This window comes from Mchenga conophoros, linkage group LG3, assembly GCF_057382185.1.
Source record: "Mchenga conophoros isolate Kocher_MC1m ecotype Shallow Benthic linkage group LG3, M_conophoros_male_GT1.1, whole genome shotgun sequence".
NCBI classification, from domain to species: domain Eukaryota; kingdom Metazoa; phylum Chordata; class Actinopteri; order Cichliformes; family Cichlidae; genus Mchenga; species Mchenga conophoros.
In genome coordinates this window covers 15,918,494-15,937,128 of record NC_140528.1, presented here as the reverse complement: position 1 = coordinate 15,937,128, position 18,635 = coordinate 15,918,494, and the positions used below count along the sequence as shown (strand labels likewise).

General features: G+C 43.4%; 1 protein-coding gene across 1 annotated transcript in view; it reads right to left on the bottom strand.

Moving 5' to 3' along the window:
• LOC146577449 (NACHT, LRR and PYD domains-containing protein 12-like) overlaps positions 1 to 17,460 on the bottom strand; it is a 62,107-nt gene extending 44,647 nt beyond the window's left edge. Inside the window, exons 1-3 of the mRNA XM_085254123.1 lie at positions 15,669 to 17,460; positions 13,316 to 13,492; positions 11,394 to 11,570 (exon numbers count right to left, since the gene is read on the bottom strand). Coding sequence (XP_085110249.1) covers positions 11,394 to 11,570; positions 13,316 to 13,492; positions 15,669 to 17,260 — 1,946 coding nt within the window. The 5' untranslated portion in view covers positions 17,261 to 17,460. The remainder of the gene's footprint in view (positions 1 to 11,393; positions 11,571 to 13,315; positions 13,493 to 15,668) is intronic.
• Between the last annotated feature and the right edge of the window lie 1,175 nt (positions 17,461 to 18,635).

Below are 18,635 nucleotides of genomic sequence, written 5' to 3'. Positions count from 1 at the left end.
CGGGCCATGGTTCGGCGGTTCCATGAGGCTCACCCTGGGAAGCCTGGGGGTCGCCAGGGGGCTCCCGTTGGGGGGGGGGGGGGGTACTGTCACGACCTGCGGGGTCGGCAAGGCACTGATCAGCAATCTCTCTCCCCCTCCCCTATTTTGCCGGGGCGGAACTCATGGCGGGTTCACGCTCTCGGCCCACGCCCTCCCGGATCATGCACACCTGGGCCTCATCAGACCAGCTGGTATATCAGAAGGAGGAGATCAGCTGTTCAACGCTGGATTGTTGTGAAGACTCTTGTCAGTACACGTCAAGCCCTAGTTTCCCACACTTCCGCCTCAGAAAGTAACCGTTGTCTCTCTGTTCTAGATTCCCCGGACCCGTCCCCGTGTTTCCCTGTGTGGAGCGTGTAAGAGGTGGCTGGTCACTACGGAGAGAGGTTGGCGTGAGCGTGTGTGTGATTCCCTTGTTTTCCCTGGAGCCCTGGAACCCGTCCTCGCACATCTTGTATATAGCACTGTCCTCGCACTGACTGTAAATACACTTGGTGAAGATTTTGTGAATAAACTGTCTCTGTTACAACACACTTCGGAGTCCTGCGAGTGGATCCTCAGAGCAACTCGTGACACTCTGGTGCTGTACACAACTGGTTCACTTCCTATCTCTCTGACAGATCTTTTATGGTGAGTATGGATACATGCTCCTCTAAGATCCATAGAGTGACATGTGGTGTGCCTCAAGGGTCGGTTCTAGGCCCTGTACTTTTTAATTTGTATATGCTGCCTCTCGGCGGTGTCATCAGGAGGCATGGAGTGAACTTCCACAGTTACGCTGATGACACGCAGCTGTACATCTCCGTGTCTCCTGATGACACCAGACCAATGGATGCCCTTTTTAACTGTATCTTAGATATACGATCTTGGATGGCAGAAAACTTTTTACAGCTTAACCAGGACAAAACTGAAGTTTTAATTGTCGGTCCTGAGGCTCAGAGAGAGAAACTCTTGTCTAAATTAGAGGCATTTTCACTATGTCCTTCACTACAAGTGAAAAACCTGGGTGTTATTTTTGACTCTGAGCTTGGTTTTATCCCACATGTTAAACATGTAACCAAAATTGGATTTTATCATCTAAAAAATATAGCCAGAGTCCGCCCTATTCTCTCTCGGGCCAACACAGAGATGCTGATGCATGCTTTTATTACCAGTCGCATTGATTACTGTAATGCCCTGCTCTCTGGTCTTCCTAAGAAGAATATTTCAACTTTACAACTCTTGCAAAACTCGGCAGCTCGTGTGCTGACGAAGACCAGAGGGCGGGCCCACAGTACACCGGTTTTAGAATCGCTGCATTGGCTCCCCGTGTGTTTCAGGATCGATTTTAAAGTTCTTTTATTGGTTTTTAAATGTCTTATTGGTCTTGGGCCTTCTTATCTCTCAGATCTGCTTTTACCATATGAACCCTCACGGACCCTGAGGTCCTCTGGTACTGGCCTTTTGATTGTCCCTAAAGTCAGGACACATACTCACGGAGAGGCAGCTTTTCAGAGGTATGGTCCTCGTCTGTGGAACAGCCTGCCGGAGGAGCTCAGGGCCGCAGAGAACGTACATATTTTTAAGAACAGGCTCAAGACCACCTTTTTAATTTAGCTTTTACTTAGCGTTTATTTATTTTATGCTTATTTATTCTATCCTGTTATTCTATTATTAATTTAGGCTTTACCTAATATTTTTTGATTTTATTCTTATTCATTTTTTAATCTTCTTACTCTATTTATATTTATATTGTATCCTGTTCTTATTTATTTTATCATTTTACCCTGTATATATCGTATTGCGTCATATCTCCAGTGTTTCCTCGGAGGGCGCTCTCTGCACCGGGGCTGTGATTGACCGTGGCTGCTGGGTCTCTGGGGGTCCTCTCAGCCTGGCTGGGGGGCTCCTTTGCCTCCCTCCTGCTGTGTGCCCAGCCTGGAGGCTGCGGTCTGTGACCGGCTCCCGGTGCAGACGGCTCCCTGTTATAGTGTTTCCTCACTTGGCTCATGCGAGCCCAGCCCAATTTTTACTCTTTAAGTGTGCGCGTGTGTGTATGTGTGTGTGGGTGGGGGGATATATGTGTATTGAGAGTGTGGGGAGTGAGTTGGAGGGTGGGGTGGGCTGCTTTTAACTATGTAAAGCACTTTGTGCTACATTTTCTCTGTATGAAAAGTGCTTTATAAATAAAGATTGATTGATTGATTGATTTATGGATGATGTTCTTTCAGTGTTGCACTTTGTAGACGCTCCCTGAGCCTCACAGCCAGCTGCACATGGACCAGCTGACATTACCCAGCATTAGAGGCGGGTGTAAAAAAATGGATTTTGCTATTTAAATGGTTTTAATTTGAATAAAGCGATGTTGATTCATTCAATCCTGAATCATTTTTTAATATAAATGTATTTTGCCAGAATCTCAGGTTAACACTTAGACCCCCGGAGAGCAGTCATTTTGGTTTTCTACCTTAGACCCCCGCGGAAAAAGGGCCACGTGTCAGGTCAAACACAGATGCAAAAAAGAATCAGGCCACTGTGCGATGTGTTCACTGCTACAGGTACACATGTGGTAAATGCAGACGACAGATACCGTGGCAGTGCCAGGATTGTGAGTGATTGCTGAGAATGTTGAAATGTACTCACTCACTTTTTATCATTATTTGTAAATATGTGTACAAATGGTTGGTTTTTTGTACTGTTTTCATCAATAAATGTCAGCAACAAAGGACATACAAAGGACATGTGTTGATTTCTCCCTAAGATGGCAAACTGAAACACTTCACTCCCCCACCCCCTCAATCACTCACCCCCACTCCCCTCCCTCCAGAATTCCTAGGTAACAACCTAATATACATATGAATGACTAGCCAATTTAGCTTCCACTTCCAGCATTTGACTGCTCTCCGGCTTTTAAAGGTAGAACGGTAGAAGCCTGGCAATCCCAGTGTTAAAGCTCCCAAAAGTATTTCAACAACAAGCAAGCAGATAAAACAGTAAATGAGAGCAGCTAAACACACAAAGATGGAAACACAGAGCGTGGATCGTTCACTCAACGGCACGTACACGGACACGCCGTCGGGGCTGAAAGTGGACAGCTCACAGATCCTGAAGCTGCAGGTTTCATCTGTCTCCAACCAAAACTGACTGAACCAGCAGCAGAAGAAGATCCAAACTACGCTTTACGTTTGATGAACATCGTCATGAATTCTCTCTGACTTTGACCTTTACTTCCTGCACAGCTCTCTCTCTCTCAGTGTACTTCAAGAACAGTTTAACGTCAAAAATCTGTTTCCTGCATTATTCACTGCTTATTACGCACCAGTCTGCTGTTGTGTTCACTGCTGTCGGCCTCCGAAAACAAAGCCTCATTTCTGCTGTTCAATACTGAAGAAATTTAAACCTTTTAAAATGATGACAGATTACAAACTCTCAGCTGTGTCTGTAATCAAACCTCTGTAACTTTGCTTCCCTTCAGCAGCATCAGCTCATGTTCACATGTTGATTCATGGTTTGCTTCAGTTTTTGATGGACTGTGATAGGTTTTGTATTGTTGATTGTCATTTATGCTTAGAAACATTTACTCATATATGCTTAGAAGTATATAATCAATTGTAGATTGAAAGAATGTCCCATCCTGGGAGGTCTGTAACAACTCTGTGTAGAAGGGAGTGCATTCATTCCTCTTCAGAGTGTCCTGGCATAAATCACACTCCCTAGGAGAGTTTATCTTTTCTTATTGATTTATGGTATAGCAAACACACGTATATCTGTCTAAGTATAAGAGCCTTTTGTTAGATGGACCCAGATGTCCTGGCACCAGCTTTGGGGAGTCTTCACAGGGTCACATCTTGACCCCCCCCACACACACACACACACACACACACACACACACACACACACAGGCAAGGTACTCTTTGTGTGAATGTAGACGTCATATGTTAATGAACCTATGCATATTCATGTAACCTCAATAAAAGAACAGTGGTACGGGAGAACGGAGGATAGCAACTGGGGTCAGGCGAGGGAACGGCGTCTGTCCGGTTCTCTCCCGTGCACGAGAAACATGAAGAACTTTGCCTACTTGTGTCTTGCTTTGCAGTGTAATTATATTGTCTTCAACGTTCCAGCGGATGGGTTCAAGCTACGAACCTATCATTAATTGGTCCTTGGATGCCGGAGCCCTGGAATCGCATTCACCGAGGGGAGGAGAGGCACGCTGAAAGACTGACGTCAGCCAGGAAGTTCCTGTGGATTCGCTGTCTGTCGTTTCTCCTCGATGAATGGCGATCGGCGGGATTCGAGGCTGATATTACACGCTAAGCAACACCAAGTAAGTTTAAAGAGGCCGACTCTATAACCGTGTCATTGTGCAGTCTCCGCCATTTTGTGAGGCGTTGAGAAGTTCGCTGCTTTGTGGAGCGATAACTGGGTTAGTGTCCTGAAAAAGAGGTTTTGATTAAATCGCCCAAGGGCCCAAGGGCCCAAGCGTCCGGTGAGTGTCCGGTTTTGAAATCGCCCTGGGTGTGTGTCCCGAGCGTCCCTTCATTGGGTTTTGTCGCGCGACTGGGTGAGCGTCCCACAACTGGGTCAGGGTCCCGAGCGGTCTGGTGTGAGTCCGGAGTAGGCCTATTTTGTGTTGTTGTCATTGTTGTCGTCGTCATTTTTGTTGTTGTTGTGTGAGTGTGTGCGGAGCAGAACACGTGGTCTGTGACACCGACTGTTGTTGTTATCATGGTTTCATAAGCAGCCAGGAGCGTGTGGAGAAGGCCTGCCACATCAGCAGCACTTAAGATGTGCTCTGGTGAAGGGCTTTCCCCCACCCCCTTGCTGACACAAAATGTTAACTCTTTAGCTTGCCCTGATCAACAACAGCCTGTGTGCCAGACCATAGACGTAATTGAGGTGGATAGTTGTTAAAAGTAATCTACATTAAGCTTGTGGTTGCTCAAATTCAGTACAATGACATATGAGCTGAAGTGATATAGGTAAATATTTGAACTAATGAAGTGCATAGAGGCACTTGACCTGTGTGAAAGACTGTCGTCTTATTATGAGCCATTGTTGAGATATAGAGCACACCTGTGAAAACAACTAATATGCTGAACCCTGTATGAAACATCTAAAAGTACGTGATGGAGAAGCTTTATTGAATATGAAAGTGTAAGACTTTGCTGTGGGCAGAGCATGCAACTACTGTGTGATGTTGTGTTGCGGTTTTTTTTTCTTCTGAGCTGATGAGCAAGCTACACATTATCAGATCAAGAGCTGTCTGAGAACTACTCAAAGAGAGGGAAACAGAGCTATGAGTGTGCAGCGTTTCCGTGAGCAGTTTTCCTGCACCTTGACTCGTGTGTGTAGCATCAACATCATGTTTTTCTTTATTTGTTTTGTTGGGTTAAAAATAATTAAATAAACTGGTGATCATATTTATGGATCACCATGGTATCATCAGCCATGTGATTTATTTATGCAGATGAAAAAGAGAAAGAATTTATATTGTAGATGAAAAATAATCATAGGGAAAAAGGTTTTGTGTTGATCAGCCAAAAATAACCACAATTTCATTTTCTGCTTTTAAGAAAGGATTGTTCACAAAAACACACACACAGAGAGAGAGAGAGAGAGAGAGAGAGAGAGAGAGAGAGAGAGAGAGAGAGAGAGAGAGAGAGAGATGCGTGTTGGTTAAGCAGCGATGATAATAATGAAAATGTCTTAGTTTGTCACTTCCAGGTGAAAAGCAGACCAGAATCAATTCTCCACGGGCAGCAGTCGGAAGAAAATTATAGGTTGAAATCATTAGAAAAAATTAGAAACACCCAGCCAGAATTTTTTGGCTGAATTGTTTTGCAGCTTCCCATCCTCACCCTGAACAAGCAAGCTCCAAGGAAACTAATCTCTCCCTGAAGACACCGAGTGCAGTTTCAGAAGCACGAGCATGAACATCAACAGTGAACAGGAGTCCAAGAGACAATACCAGAGTTCTGAGCAGTTCTGTGGGCAAACGGCATCAGAAAGAGAAGAACCACCATCTAGATTGGATGGATGGAGATGCGTTTCCAGCCAGCTGCAACCTCACTGTGTGTGAAGGACTTTTGAGAAGACTGTCTGAGTTTGACATTTGCCATGTTTGGAGTGAGATGGCAATAAAAGAGACAGTGGGACAAAGAGAGACACGGGACAAAGCTGAAAAAAAAACTGACTGCCACTGGACTGAAAAGTGGGAGAGAAGGAAAGGAGCAGAAGAGGACTGAGGCTGCTGTTTTAGTGTGGGCAATGAAATTAGGTTAAGGAATTCGGGGAGACAAGCGACTGCCTGGAAGTGGAGGATTGACACAGTGTCCAGACCACCACATAAGGGGGAGGAGGACAAGCACTGAGGTATGCAAGTGTACTGTTAGAAAATGGAAAGTGACACCACACATGCAGATAATATGCACCAGAGATAACACAAAATCATACACAAAGTGTTACACATTACAAGAGGGCATTTGTAGAAGGGGTTAACAACACACCGTGTGGTTGCCGATGGTAACCTGTTTCAGAAAAAAGGGGGGAGGTACATGAAAGGATACATAAAAACAGAACATGTATTAACCCGACTAATACAAACACAAAATGACTCATGAAGATTAGACAACATCTTAAGCGTGAGTCTGTTTATCATCTTGTCCAAGATGGTACAGGATACAAGTGTACAGTGTGATGCAAAGACCAGTGGACTCACAGCACATTAGTTAAGAAATGATTAAATAATAGCAGAGAAGTGTGTAGGAAAGGCAGCTTTTAAGAACATGCTCTGCTGGATATGCAGCTCCACAGACATGCATTAAACCTGCCTAATAACACAAACACACATGCAATGGAAATCAGCTTGTTATCTTTCATCAGTGTTAAAATAGTGTCAATTTAGCAGACACTTGTTATTAAATACTGAATTTATCCAATGCAAAAAATTGACTCTCTAGGTTGCAGGACAACAATTTAACTTTTGTGGGAAAAAAGATCCTGGTTTTACCAACCAGTGATCAGACAATAAATTTAGTTGTTAATATAGTAAATTGGGAGAAGCTTCCTGCTTGATTGATGCAGCACAAGTAATTTACTGTATGAGGGAAATTGTCTTTTGTGATACTAATTTGAACATGCTTTTCTGTCGTCCTGTCAACTTTATTGGTTAATAGCTGGTATGCAAATTAGTTGATCGGTTTTAGATTAATGAAAGGTGACTGAATTCTAGCACGAGTGAATGGGATGTGTTGGAGTTGTTGTGTGTTGAGTGGAGACTCTAAAACACTGAGTTTCCTGTTTTGATGTGCGAGTGAATCCTGTACCTAGATACACAACTCTGAATACGTCAGAACAAACTTCTTTTGTGAAGTGCATGACAGCATGTCACATGTTTTATGATGAAGGGAAAAAGGAAAATTGAATAAAATAGATCTGTGGCCTAAATGAGTGAAGAGCACAGACCTGGTGATTAAACTCATAGCTAATAAGACATTAGGGTTATGTTATGTGTTGTGCAGCTGATGGTTGGTTTGGAGTGAATCTAACTGATGATTCTTCTCCTGTTGTGAAGTTGATGAGGAGTTTGTGTCATGACTTAACAAGGCCTTTTTATTTTGATACTTTCACAGTGCACTGAAAGTTTGGTTTGATAATCTTTGTTATTTTTCATTTTTATCTTTTGAACAGGCACTGATTTTGTTTGTCTATTTCTTTTCTTTAAGCAGATCTGCACATCAGGAATTAAAAGTGCTATACGACCTGTTGAGAAAGCCAAGTGAGTTTCTCCACATTAAAATGGGCTCTGGAGAAAGCCACTTATTGGGACAATATTAAATGAAAGTCCCGGCCTAAAAAGGATTCAGCGATGTAATCCGATCTAAAGTTCTTTTTCTTTTTGAGATGACGTCATTTTGCTGGAAGTGGAAACTAAATGCGACGACGGGTTCCACTATCAGCAAAGAAAGAATGAATGAATGAATGAATGAATGGAAATAAAAACAAACTGACTGACTGGTAAAAGCTGACAGGACTTGACCACGACTCAAGGTTAACCTCCACCTAGACAGGACAAAAGGGTGGATGAATTTATGTGTTTTTTGTTACAGGAGCAGAAAGATGACAGCAACATTCGAGGTTGCGTGATGATTTAACCCTTTAAATGCCATTTTTTTATGTTTGTGAACTCTGAAAATTTAACCTTTTTTAGTTTAAATTCTCTGTCTGTGAATTTACTATGTGTGTGTCATTCACTAACTTGTGTTGCTCACAAACATTACTGTGAGAAAGTGTACACACCTGCGCAGTGCTAACATTTACATTTCTTTTTACAGCAGATGATTAATCATGTGATTGATCATGTGATTTATAAGAGGATTAGTTAATGTTTTTCTACTATAGGATTTCTGGGTTTATATGTGAATGACATTCTTTCCACGGCTAGGGATGGCTAACTTTATGGTGTTTTTATGGCACCTCTGGAATGTGGATGGCTGACGCCTGCCCACCAGGATGATCAATGTGTATTGCTAATGTTTGTTTTTCTGAGACTGCATGTAGAGGAGTCAGCGGAAGCAGACAAGTGACATGAGAAAAATATATAAGGGATTCAGTGTTTATGGAATAGTTGAAGATGGGCTATTGAGCTCATAGTGATTGTTGAGTTGAGTGACTTTGCTTAAGAGAAGTCACTGATTACATTAATGTTAACTGAGCACATGGGATGATCCATGTCTGCGGCGAATTATGGTAATAATAGTGATTTAATGATTTGGGAAAACCTGCACATGACACTTGTCTTGCCCATGCTGACTGCTTATTACTCTTATGATACAATTGTTTATAAGTGTGAAGTTTGATTTTATTTCCAGATCTTGTTTTCCAGGCCATGATGGTGTGTATGCAGGCTCCTGGTGGAGCCAGTTTTTAAGACAGGGATCCAGGTTTGGTGAGTTGACGCATGAGAGTGTCCATGCGTCAAGAGGTGGGGTCCAGAAGTAACATGAAACAATGTTTACTATTATTGTTGCAGTGATTTGTGTGATTAGCCGTTTATTTACAAGTATTAAACCTATGCAAGTGGTGCATCCATGTTCAGATGAGGCTTTGATGGTCTATAAGTGAAGTTCACTGAACTAAAGAATGTGGTTTGATGATTGTTGACATGCTCTCCAAATAGAAGTCTTTCTGAAATACAGGTGCAGCAGTGAGAAGCGAGAAACATTCCAGGCATAGCCCAGGCAGTGGTTGAGGTCAAAGGTCAAGCTGGTTGGGGCCCATCATGAGATCAGACCTTGGAGCCACAGCAAGGACCATGAAACTGCGTTGGAATGAGGGCTGTACCAAGGGGGAGTTCCAGAGGCCAATTCAGATCCAGCAGGCCTAAAATCAGGATTATCCATGACGAGAAGGAGTGCCTGAGAGGATCGTCCACAAGATGGGAGCTGAGGCCAGGAGAGAGGCTTCAGGAGGATCAGAGATCACCTTCAGCACAGCAGACATCACACAGAGTGCTGCGCTACTGAGCTTCCAGAAGATCAAGAGGAGACTTCCCACAGCAAGCAGCGTTGGGACAGGAAAACTCGAGGGATGAGGGGGGCGTGCCAAGCTCCATCGACAACGCAGAGGGAGTCTAAGGATGACATCATGATTCTGTGAAAAGCACAGGAACCAGAAGCTATGGTGGTGATAACAGCAGTTTCCTATGAGGTCTGCAGCTTTGGAAATAGCTGAGACCCATGTTGACAAACAACAAAACCAACTGGTATGATTGGATGTTTATTCTATATACATTTGGACTCTGGTCCTATGGACAGTGATGGAAACAACTGGAAGAGACATTAATGACGCCCTGCAGAACTCAAACCACTCTGCAGGGAGACATGTGATGTGCACACCCGGAGGAAGCATCACCAAGGTGAGATGTTTTTGAAAATGTTACTTTCTTATTTTCACTATTAAATTAACAATTTCTTGTTTGCTTGTAGGATGCAGTTTGCCCTGAGATGAGATCAATGAATGGGATAACCGCTAATACATTTGTTAAACTGTGTATTTTTTCAGTAATTTAGGGTGATTTGACAAATGCTGAGTATAAGAATGTTTGCATTGAAACTGTCAGACATGAGGTATTCATAACTGGGAACTTTTCTAGCATAAAGGTCAAAAGGGGGGAATGATAGGTTTTGTATTGTTGATTGTCATTTATGCTTAGAAACATTTACTCATATATGCTTAGAAGTATATAATCAATTGTAGATTGAAAGAATGTCCCATCCTAGGAGGTCTGTAACAACTCTGTGTAGAAGGGAGTGCATTCATTCCTCTTTAGAGTGTCCTGGCATAAATCACACTCCCTAGGAGAGTTTATCTTTTCTTATTGATTTATGGTATAGCAAACACACGTATATCTGTTTAGGTATAAGAGCCTTTTGTTAGATGGACCCAGACGTCCTGGCACCAGCTTTGGGGAGTCTTCACAGGGTCACATCTTGACCCCACACACACACACACACACACACACACACACACACACACACACAGGCAAGGTACTCTTTGTGTGAATGTAGATGTCATATGTTAATGAACCTATGCATATTCATGTAACCTCAATAAAAGAACAGTGGTACGGGAGAACGGAGGAGAGCAACTGGGGTCAGGCGAGGGAATGGCGCCTGTCCGGTTCTCTCCCGTGCACGAGAAACATGAAGAACTTTGCCTACTTGTGTCTTGCTTTGCAGTGTAATTATATTGTCTTCAACGTTCCAGCGGATGGGTTCAAGCTACAAACCTATCAGACTGCAGAATATTTTGAAGGTTATCTGCTATAAAAAGCCAGAACAGGAAAATCTGCTTCATGTGTTTCTGTTTGATCCTCAGTGACTTTGACACAAAGGCCTCTGCTGTGATGATCACACCTCTGATCAAGTCTCACAGTGTCAGCTTTGTTTTTATACATATGGATATGTGCTGATAAATGATCAGAATTATAATATTTCCCACTGTCTGCTGTGTGCCGTGACCTTTGACCTGCTAAAGACAGTCAGCTGTGGATTATTCATTGTTGTGTCTGATACTTAGAACTGTGAGGAAGAACACTACACAGTTAATCAGGGTCCCCTCTCTCTGAATCAGGAAAGGTGGGCAGGCCGCGTGTGGGCCGCCGGCCATACGTTGAGTCTCACTGTTTGAAATGTGAACATTGTTCTGCTGCAGTCAATGGACTAAACCAGAGAAGAAGAAAACAGACTTTACCATGAAGATCCTCAGTGTGGATCAGTATAATATCAGCCTGATGTCTGCAGTTTAGTGTCAGCACAACTTTCACATCATATTCATCTCAGCACAACTAAAACATGCTGACTGACCTCAGAGTTTCAAGTCCACATCCTGGACTCTCCAGGAAACCACACAGATGCTTCACTCCTGAATCCTGCAGGTTGTTGTTGGAGCTCAGCTCCAGCTGTCTCAGATGGGAGGGGTTGGACTTCAGTGCTGCTGCCAGATAATCACAGCAGATCTCTGACAAACCACAGTTCCTCAATCTGTATAAAGAATGAAAGATGTAAGTTTATTAGACAAAGTGTGAGCTTGAAATCATTCAGTGTTTCATCATCTGTTCAGAGCTGAAGAAGGTTCAGAATGGAGAAGTTTAGAAAATGGAAACTCCAAACAGCTGAAGCCAACAGGAAGCAGCTTCAAACAAACACAACAAGAGAAAAAACTCTGAATGTTTCACATTAAAGTCGTACATTTCTCATAAAAAACAGGACAAAGACTTGAAAAAGTCGTGTTTTTCCTTCCAGGAACCACAAGGCTTCACTTTTAAAGGTGAAGTGTGAAAGAAATGGACATATTTGAAGTCCAACACCTTTTTCCAGTCACATTATTCAAGCAGACAAACTACAAGCTCATTTTCATTCCAACAAGTCATCTTCTGACCTGGACTAACAACACTGGTCTCTATGTGCAGCTGGCTGTGAGACCAGTGCTCAGGGAGTGTCTACAAAGTGCAACACTGAAAGAACATCACACACTCATTTGCTTCCATCATCCAAACTGAAGAGGAAACAGAGACGGCTCCGCTTCAAAGTAAAAGCTGCTCCTTTTGGACACAGTATCAAAGAAAGTCTACAGTATAACATAGAAAAGACAGAACAAAGTTTTGGTTGTTTTTAAATTGTGCAGAAATGAAACTACACTAAGCTCAATTATGTGACAGACATTTCATCCCATGTCAGTTTGGCCTCATCCTGGGCCGGATTATCCAGCACACACTCTGACCACAGGCCCAGGGGCCACGCACAGCTGGGCTCCATCCAAGAGACAGGAAACAAACCAAGACAATAATAAAAAGCACCACGTGATCTTCTTACATCTTCAAGACAAACATAGTAAAAACATGAGCATATTTGTTTCCTGATAAAATGATGTGACAGGTAGAACAGAGTAAAGTGGTGGTGTTACAGCCTTTCTCCCCTCTGCTGCCGAGGCTGTTAGTCTCTCCCAAACTCAGCTACAGGACTTCCAAATGAATGAAAGCAGCAGAAGTGGCTTTACAAATGAAAGAGGAAGAGGAGAAGAAGAGGAGAGGGAGGCCACCCTGACCATCACTCCAGCTGAAAACATCACACTTCCATTAAAGTTGGTGAGAAAATGTTGAGCAGGATGAGCTGCTGGCTAATCTGGAGGCTGTAGCAGCAGCTCACAGTCACAGTGGATTTCCACTCATGAAAAAGCTCTGGCTGCTTCATTTCTCATCTCATATCAGAGACTTTAATGCTTCACTGAAGCTGTACTGTGATGCTTCCATATCCCAGTGAGGCCTCCATAATGATTTCAGCTGTTCTGTACACACACTGTGTGCCCTGTATGGCTCAAAGTCTCTGCAGCCTGTTTTTATCTGCTATCATCAGATCTTCATCATCCTCATTCACATCCCTCACACACTCTACAGCCTCATCAGCACTGACTTCATCTTCACTGACTGATGGAGCACAACATGAACCTGTGGAGGCTGAAACACTGTCCTGTCAAACATCTCCCCGTCACCACTCCACTTCTGTCAGCCTTTAAATGAACCCTGCTCAAGTCTGTCACTTCTGTTTGGAGCCAAAAGGAAAAACTGTTGTTCAGTCGTTTGGAAAAACAACATTTCTGAAAGCACTCAAACTTCTTCACATTTGTCTTCAGACACATCCTGAACATTTGGGAACTAAAGAAAGTTTCAAACATCAATCAAAGACCTGAAATATAGAAAAACAACAACAGCCGCAGTCAGTGAACTCACCTCAGAGTCTCCAGTCCACAGTTTGGACTCTCCAGTCCAGCACACAGAAGTTTCATCCCGGAATCCTGGAGGTTGTAGTTTCCACTCATGTCCAGCTCTGTCAGATGGGAGGGGTTGGACTTCAGAGCTGAGGCCACAACTTCACAGTGAGACTCTGAGAGTCCACACTGAGTCAGTCTGTGATGATAGAAAATATAAAATGTGTTATTATAAAAGCAGAAAATCTGCATTATAAACACAGACTGAATGTATATGAAGACAAAACAGAGTGAGGTCATAATCTGATGAATCTGCTCTTCACATCTGTGCTTCAGCTCCTCTTATTGTGTTAGACATGACACAACGATTGAATCTCTCTCAGACCTGCAGACTTTTAATGAGAATCTTTGTTTGGCTTTAATCTGCAGATGAAGGAGGAAGATGGTGTCACATTTAGGCTTCCATAATGTCCACAGTCTGTCACTGAGATCTGATCCAGAGTCAGAGTGAAGACACACATTTGGACTGTTTCCTGTTTTGACTCCAGAACATTTTGAATGAGTTCAGCTCAGTGAAGAGTTCCAGCTGGAAAGATGATCTCTGTTTGCTACCTGCTGTCAGGTACGACTGTTCACGTCCACACGCAGGAAAAACCTGCTGACTGTTACCAAACGGAGCAGAAATCTCATCACTGGACAATAATGATGAATGAACTCAGAGCTGCTGATATCAGATCTGATTTCAGGGGAACTAAACACAGAAATGATTGGCTCATTTTAGCTTTCTGAGCCATTATCTGCTGCTGTGTCGCTAGTTGGCAGAAAATGATTTGTATTCCTGTTCAGGGCTTCAGTGTTTATGAGTCCAGATCCAGGTGACAGCAAGTCAAAATGATGTTACCTGTCTGTGTCCAGCAGCAGCCTGTATTCACTTTGAATATTGTTATAACCTGACATGGATCAGTTTGTCTTTGATTGGTTTGTAAATGTCACTGTTTCCATTGGACCTGAGTGACGTACAAAGACAGAGAGGGAGAGAAAGCAAAGAGAGAGCAAACACAAACAGGTGAGAGTGGACAGGTGACCAAGGTCAGCAACCAATCAGAGAGCTTCTGTTTGACCCACAGTCACTGATGATGACTGCACATCACCAAGCAGTGTGTTACTCTGATATCAAATATGGATCCTGCTCTTATAATAATGATCATCAGATGATATTATTGTGTTATTTTGTAGCTGAATACGATGTTTGTGTGATTATCAGTGAAAGAAGCAGTGAGGAGGATGGAGAGAGAGAGAGGACAGAGGGAGAAGTTAGAAACACTAAAAGGATTTTTCATGGATTTCATGGATGATTTGAGTGATTTCCAGCAGGACACTTAAACATGTCAGTGGACGTCCTAAAGAACATATTCACTGATATGAAACGTGTCATTGAACAGGATTAATATCAGTGGAAACATGGTGGAAACAGCTGTGACTGCATGGATGTGACACACTTCAAATCTGTTCTCCACTCTTGGATTTGGGATCCATGGAGCTGCTGCTGAGTCTGTACAATAAAGGAATGGTGTGGAAGGTTGCAGCGTACGGACACAAACACTTTGTGGTTACAACCTAAATCTCCCACAGTCTATAAAGCACTGATGACATCATGACGTCTGGCAAGCGCTGCCAGGAAGTTAGCTTGGGGATGTAAACAGCAGTCAAAAACACAGCAGTGACTTCCACCAGCAGAAAATAGGCACGACATTTCAGCAGCAACAACTAAACACTGAACTGAAGCTCTTTGATTAATGAGGACATGAAGTCAGACATCAGGAGCAGCAGCAGGAATGAGAGTGAATCCATGAGCTGCTATGACAACAGCGTTAGCTCACATATTTGACACATGTTCAGTCCAGATGTCAGCAGTGTCTTCTCACTCAGTTTGTCCCACTGTTGGCAGTAAGGGAGCACAGCTGGTTCACCTCTGAGCCCTCACTCTGAACCACTCATCAGTACATCACACTTTAATCACACTAAACCAGAGTCTTCCTCAGCACCTTCATCCTCACTCACCATGTTTATGCCACTAAACTCTGTGTCTGTAGTTCTGTCTGTAGTCATAGGAGAAGCTCAGACGGCGACTGCTCTGGATATTTGTCACTGTGTTTAACATTAGACTTCATTTCACTACAAAGATAAAATACAAAAATAGATTCTTATTTCTGTCTTCTCTCTAACAGCAGCGTCTGAATGACCCACAGCAGCAGCAGCAGCAGCAGGTTTAAGAAACTCAAACTAATGAGAGTCGTTAAGTACTGCGTATATCTAAAGAACTAAACTACTAATCTACACTAATTAATGATGTTAATGATCACATCTGGACTCACCCAGCCTTTCTGCAGTTCCTCACAGCTGGAATCAGTCTCCGTCGTCCCCGCTCTGATGTTTTGTACTTCTGCAGGTCCAACTCACCCAGAACCTCCTCTGACATCTGCAGCATGAAGGCCAGAGCTGAGCACTGGATGTCAGAGAGTTCCTTCTCTGATCTGTTCTCTGACTTCAGGAACTCTTGGATCTCCTGATGTACTGAGAGGTCGTTCATCTCCATCAGACAGTGGAAGATGTTGATGCTTCTGTCAGGAGAGATTTCATCACTGTTCATCTCCTTCAGGTTGTTGATGACTCTCTGGATGGTTTCTGGACTGATCTCTGTCTGACCCAGCAGACCTACTAAGAGTCTCTGGTTGGACTCCAGACAGAGGCCATGAAGGAAGCGAACAAACAGGTCCAGGTGGCCATTTTCACTCTCGAGGGATTTATACATGACTCTGTTCAGGAAATCATCCAGAGATGATTTCCAATAAGTTTGTCCCAGAAGGTTCCTCAGCACCTTTGTCTTCCTGTTGGTGAAACAGTGGAACATGTAGACAGCAGCCAGAAACTCCTGAATGCTCAGATGAACAAAGCAGTAGACTGGTTTCTGGAAGATCACACACTCTCTTTTGAAGATCTCTGTACAAACTCCTGAGTACACCGAGGCCTCTGTCACATCCAGACCACACTGCTCCAGGTCTTCTTGGTAGAACATGATGTTTCCTTTCTCAAGATGTTCAAACGCCAGCCTCCCCAGCTTCAGAAGAACATCCCTGTCAGCCTCCGTCAGCTCCTGTGGACTCGTCTCACGTCCCTCATGGTACTTGTTCTTCTTCCTCTTTGTCTGAACCAGCAGGAAGTGTGAGTACATGTCAGTCAGGGTCTTGGGCAGCTCTCCTCTCTGCTCTGTAGTCAACATGTGCTCCAGAACTGTAGCAGTGATCCAGCAGAAGACTGGGATACTACACATGATGTGGAGGCTCCTGGATGTCTTCATGTGGGAGATGATTCTGCTGGACAGCTCTTCATCACTGAATCTCCTCCTGAAGTACTCCTCCTTCTGGGCGTCAGTGAAGCCTCGTACTTCTGTTAGCCTGTCAACACGTGTAGGAGGGATCTGATTGGCTGCTGCGGGTCGGGAAGTTATCCAGACGAGAGCCGAGGGAAGCAGATTCCCCTGGATGAGGTTTGTCAGCAGCTGGCTGACTGATGACTTCTGTGTGACATCAGACAGCAGCTTCCTGTTGGTGAAATCCAATGAAAGTCTGCTTTCATCCAGGCCGTCAAAGATGAACAAAAGCTGAGAGACAGCCAGCTTCTCTGCTGTGACCTTCTGTAATGTTGGATGGAAAACATGGAGCAGCTCCAGAAGACTGTACTGCTCATCTCTGATCAGGTTCAGCTCCCTGAATGAAAGCAGAACCACCACACTGACATGTTGGTTCTCCAAGCCCTCTGCCCAGTCCAGAGTGAACTTCTGCACTGAGAAGGTTTTTCCAACACCAGCCACGCCGTTGGTCAGAACCACTCTGATGGGTCTCTGTTGGTCAGGTAAGGCTTTAAAGATGTCCTGGCACCTGATTGGAGCGTCATGGAGGGCGTCCATCTTGGAAGCTGTCTCCAGCTGCCTCACCTCATGTTGGGTATGAACCTCTTCACTCTGTCCCTCTGTGATGTAGAGCTCAGTGTAGATCCTGTTGAGGAGGGTTCTACTTCCTGTTTCATCACTTCCTTCAGTCACACGTTCACATCTCCTCCTCAGACTGATTTTATGTTAATCTAAAACCTCCTGCAGACCAACATCTGCTGAAAGAAAGAAAAACAATGAGACTAAAGAGAAAGAAAACTCTTCAATGTCTGAACAACAGAAGAAGTCCAGTTTTCAGAAATGAGTCCATCAGCAGACAGATGTTCAGTCTTACTTTGTACACAGCTGCTCTGACTGGCTATCTGCAGTCCAGCTCTGCTTCTGGATCTTTCTCCACACTGTGCAGAAGCTCTGATGGTGACACAGAAAAGTCAAAGTGGAGATACTTCTGTCCACCTTTGATTAGACTCATTTTAAAAAGGAAAACAAAGTTTTCAGTCATGTTCAGTCAGTCAAACACAGTCATGTTTCCAGTTCACTGACTTACATTTATTCCATGGACACTCACTCTAACCTGAACCACAGCTACAACCCAACATTGTTGAGGCCTCATCCCCTCCTTTCCTGACTGTAGAGGTTAAATATGCAACAACCAACAAATAAAAGAATTTGGTTCATTTCAAAGAAATTCAAGTAAAGTAACCGTAGTAAAGGAGACAACATTGATGGTGGGATTATTTGAAAGATTTGCTTTAGTCACGTCACAGAAACATATAACAGAAACTCTTTCAGTGTTATTCATTAATAAATTAACAGATAAACTGTGAAGAAGAAAAAAACTGAGATTTAAAGGAGAGAGTGAGCTCTGGGATAAACTGCTCGCTTCACGTCCTTCTCAGCTCACAGACACTCATCCTGATATTTTCCTTTAACATTTGATGGTATAATTCATCTGAGTTTACACTTTATCTGCATAAATACAGAAAAACAGACCCAAACACTAGAAACCATCAGTTTCACCATGTAGAATATATTGTTGTTTCCTTGCTTTTAATTCAGAGAAAAACTCTGATTTTGATTTTCTCTGTTCTCTTTGCCACAGCCCATCCCAGCAGCAGCTGAAGCAGCTGACTGTCACAACACTGAATAACACTTTAGGAGGAATTTCAGAGGTCAGTAAAGCTCCAGTTTCAACATCAGTTAATTAATCATAGTTAATCATAAATGTGAACCTGGCTGGCACACATGTTAATGTTAGCCATGTAAATATTAGCAGTTAGCTGAGGCCACAAGAAGAAGAGGCCCTAGAAGAACAATGGATGATAAGATTAGATTTTCAAGACTAGGCAGAGACGTGTTTTCCTTTACTGTCTCTTACAGAGGAGGGAGCAGA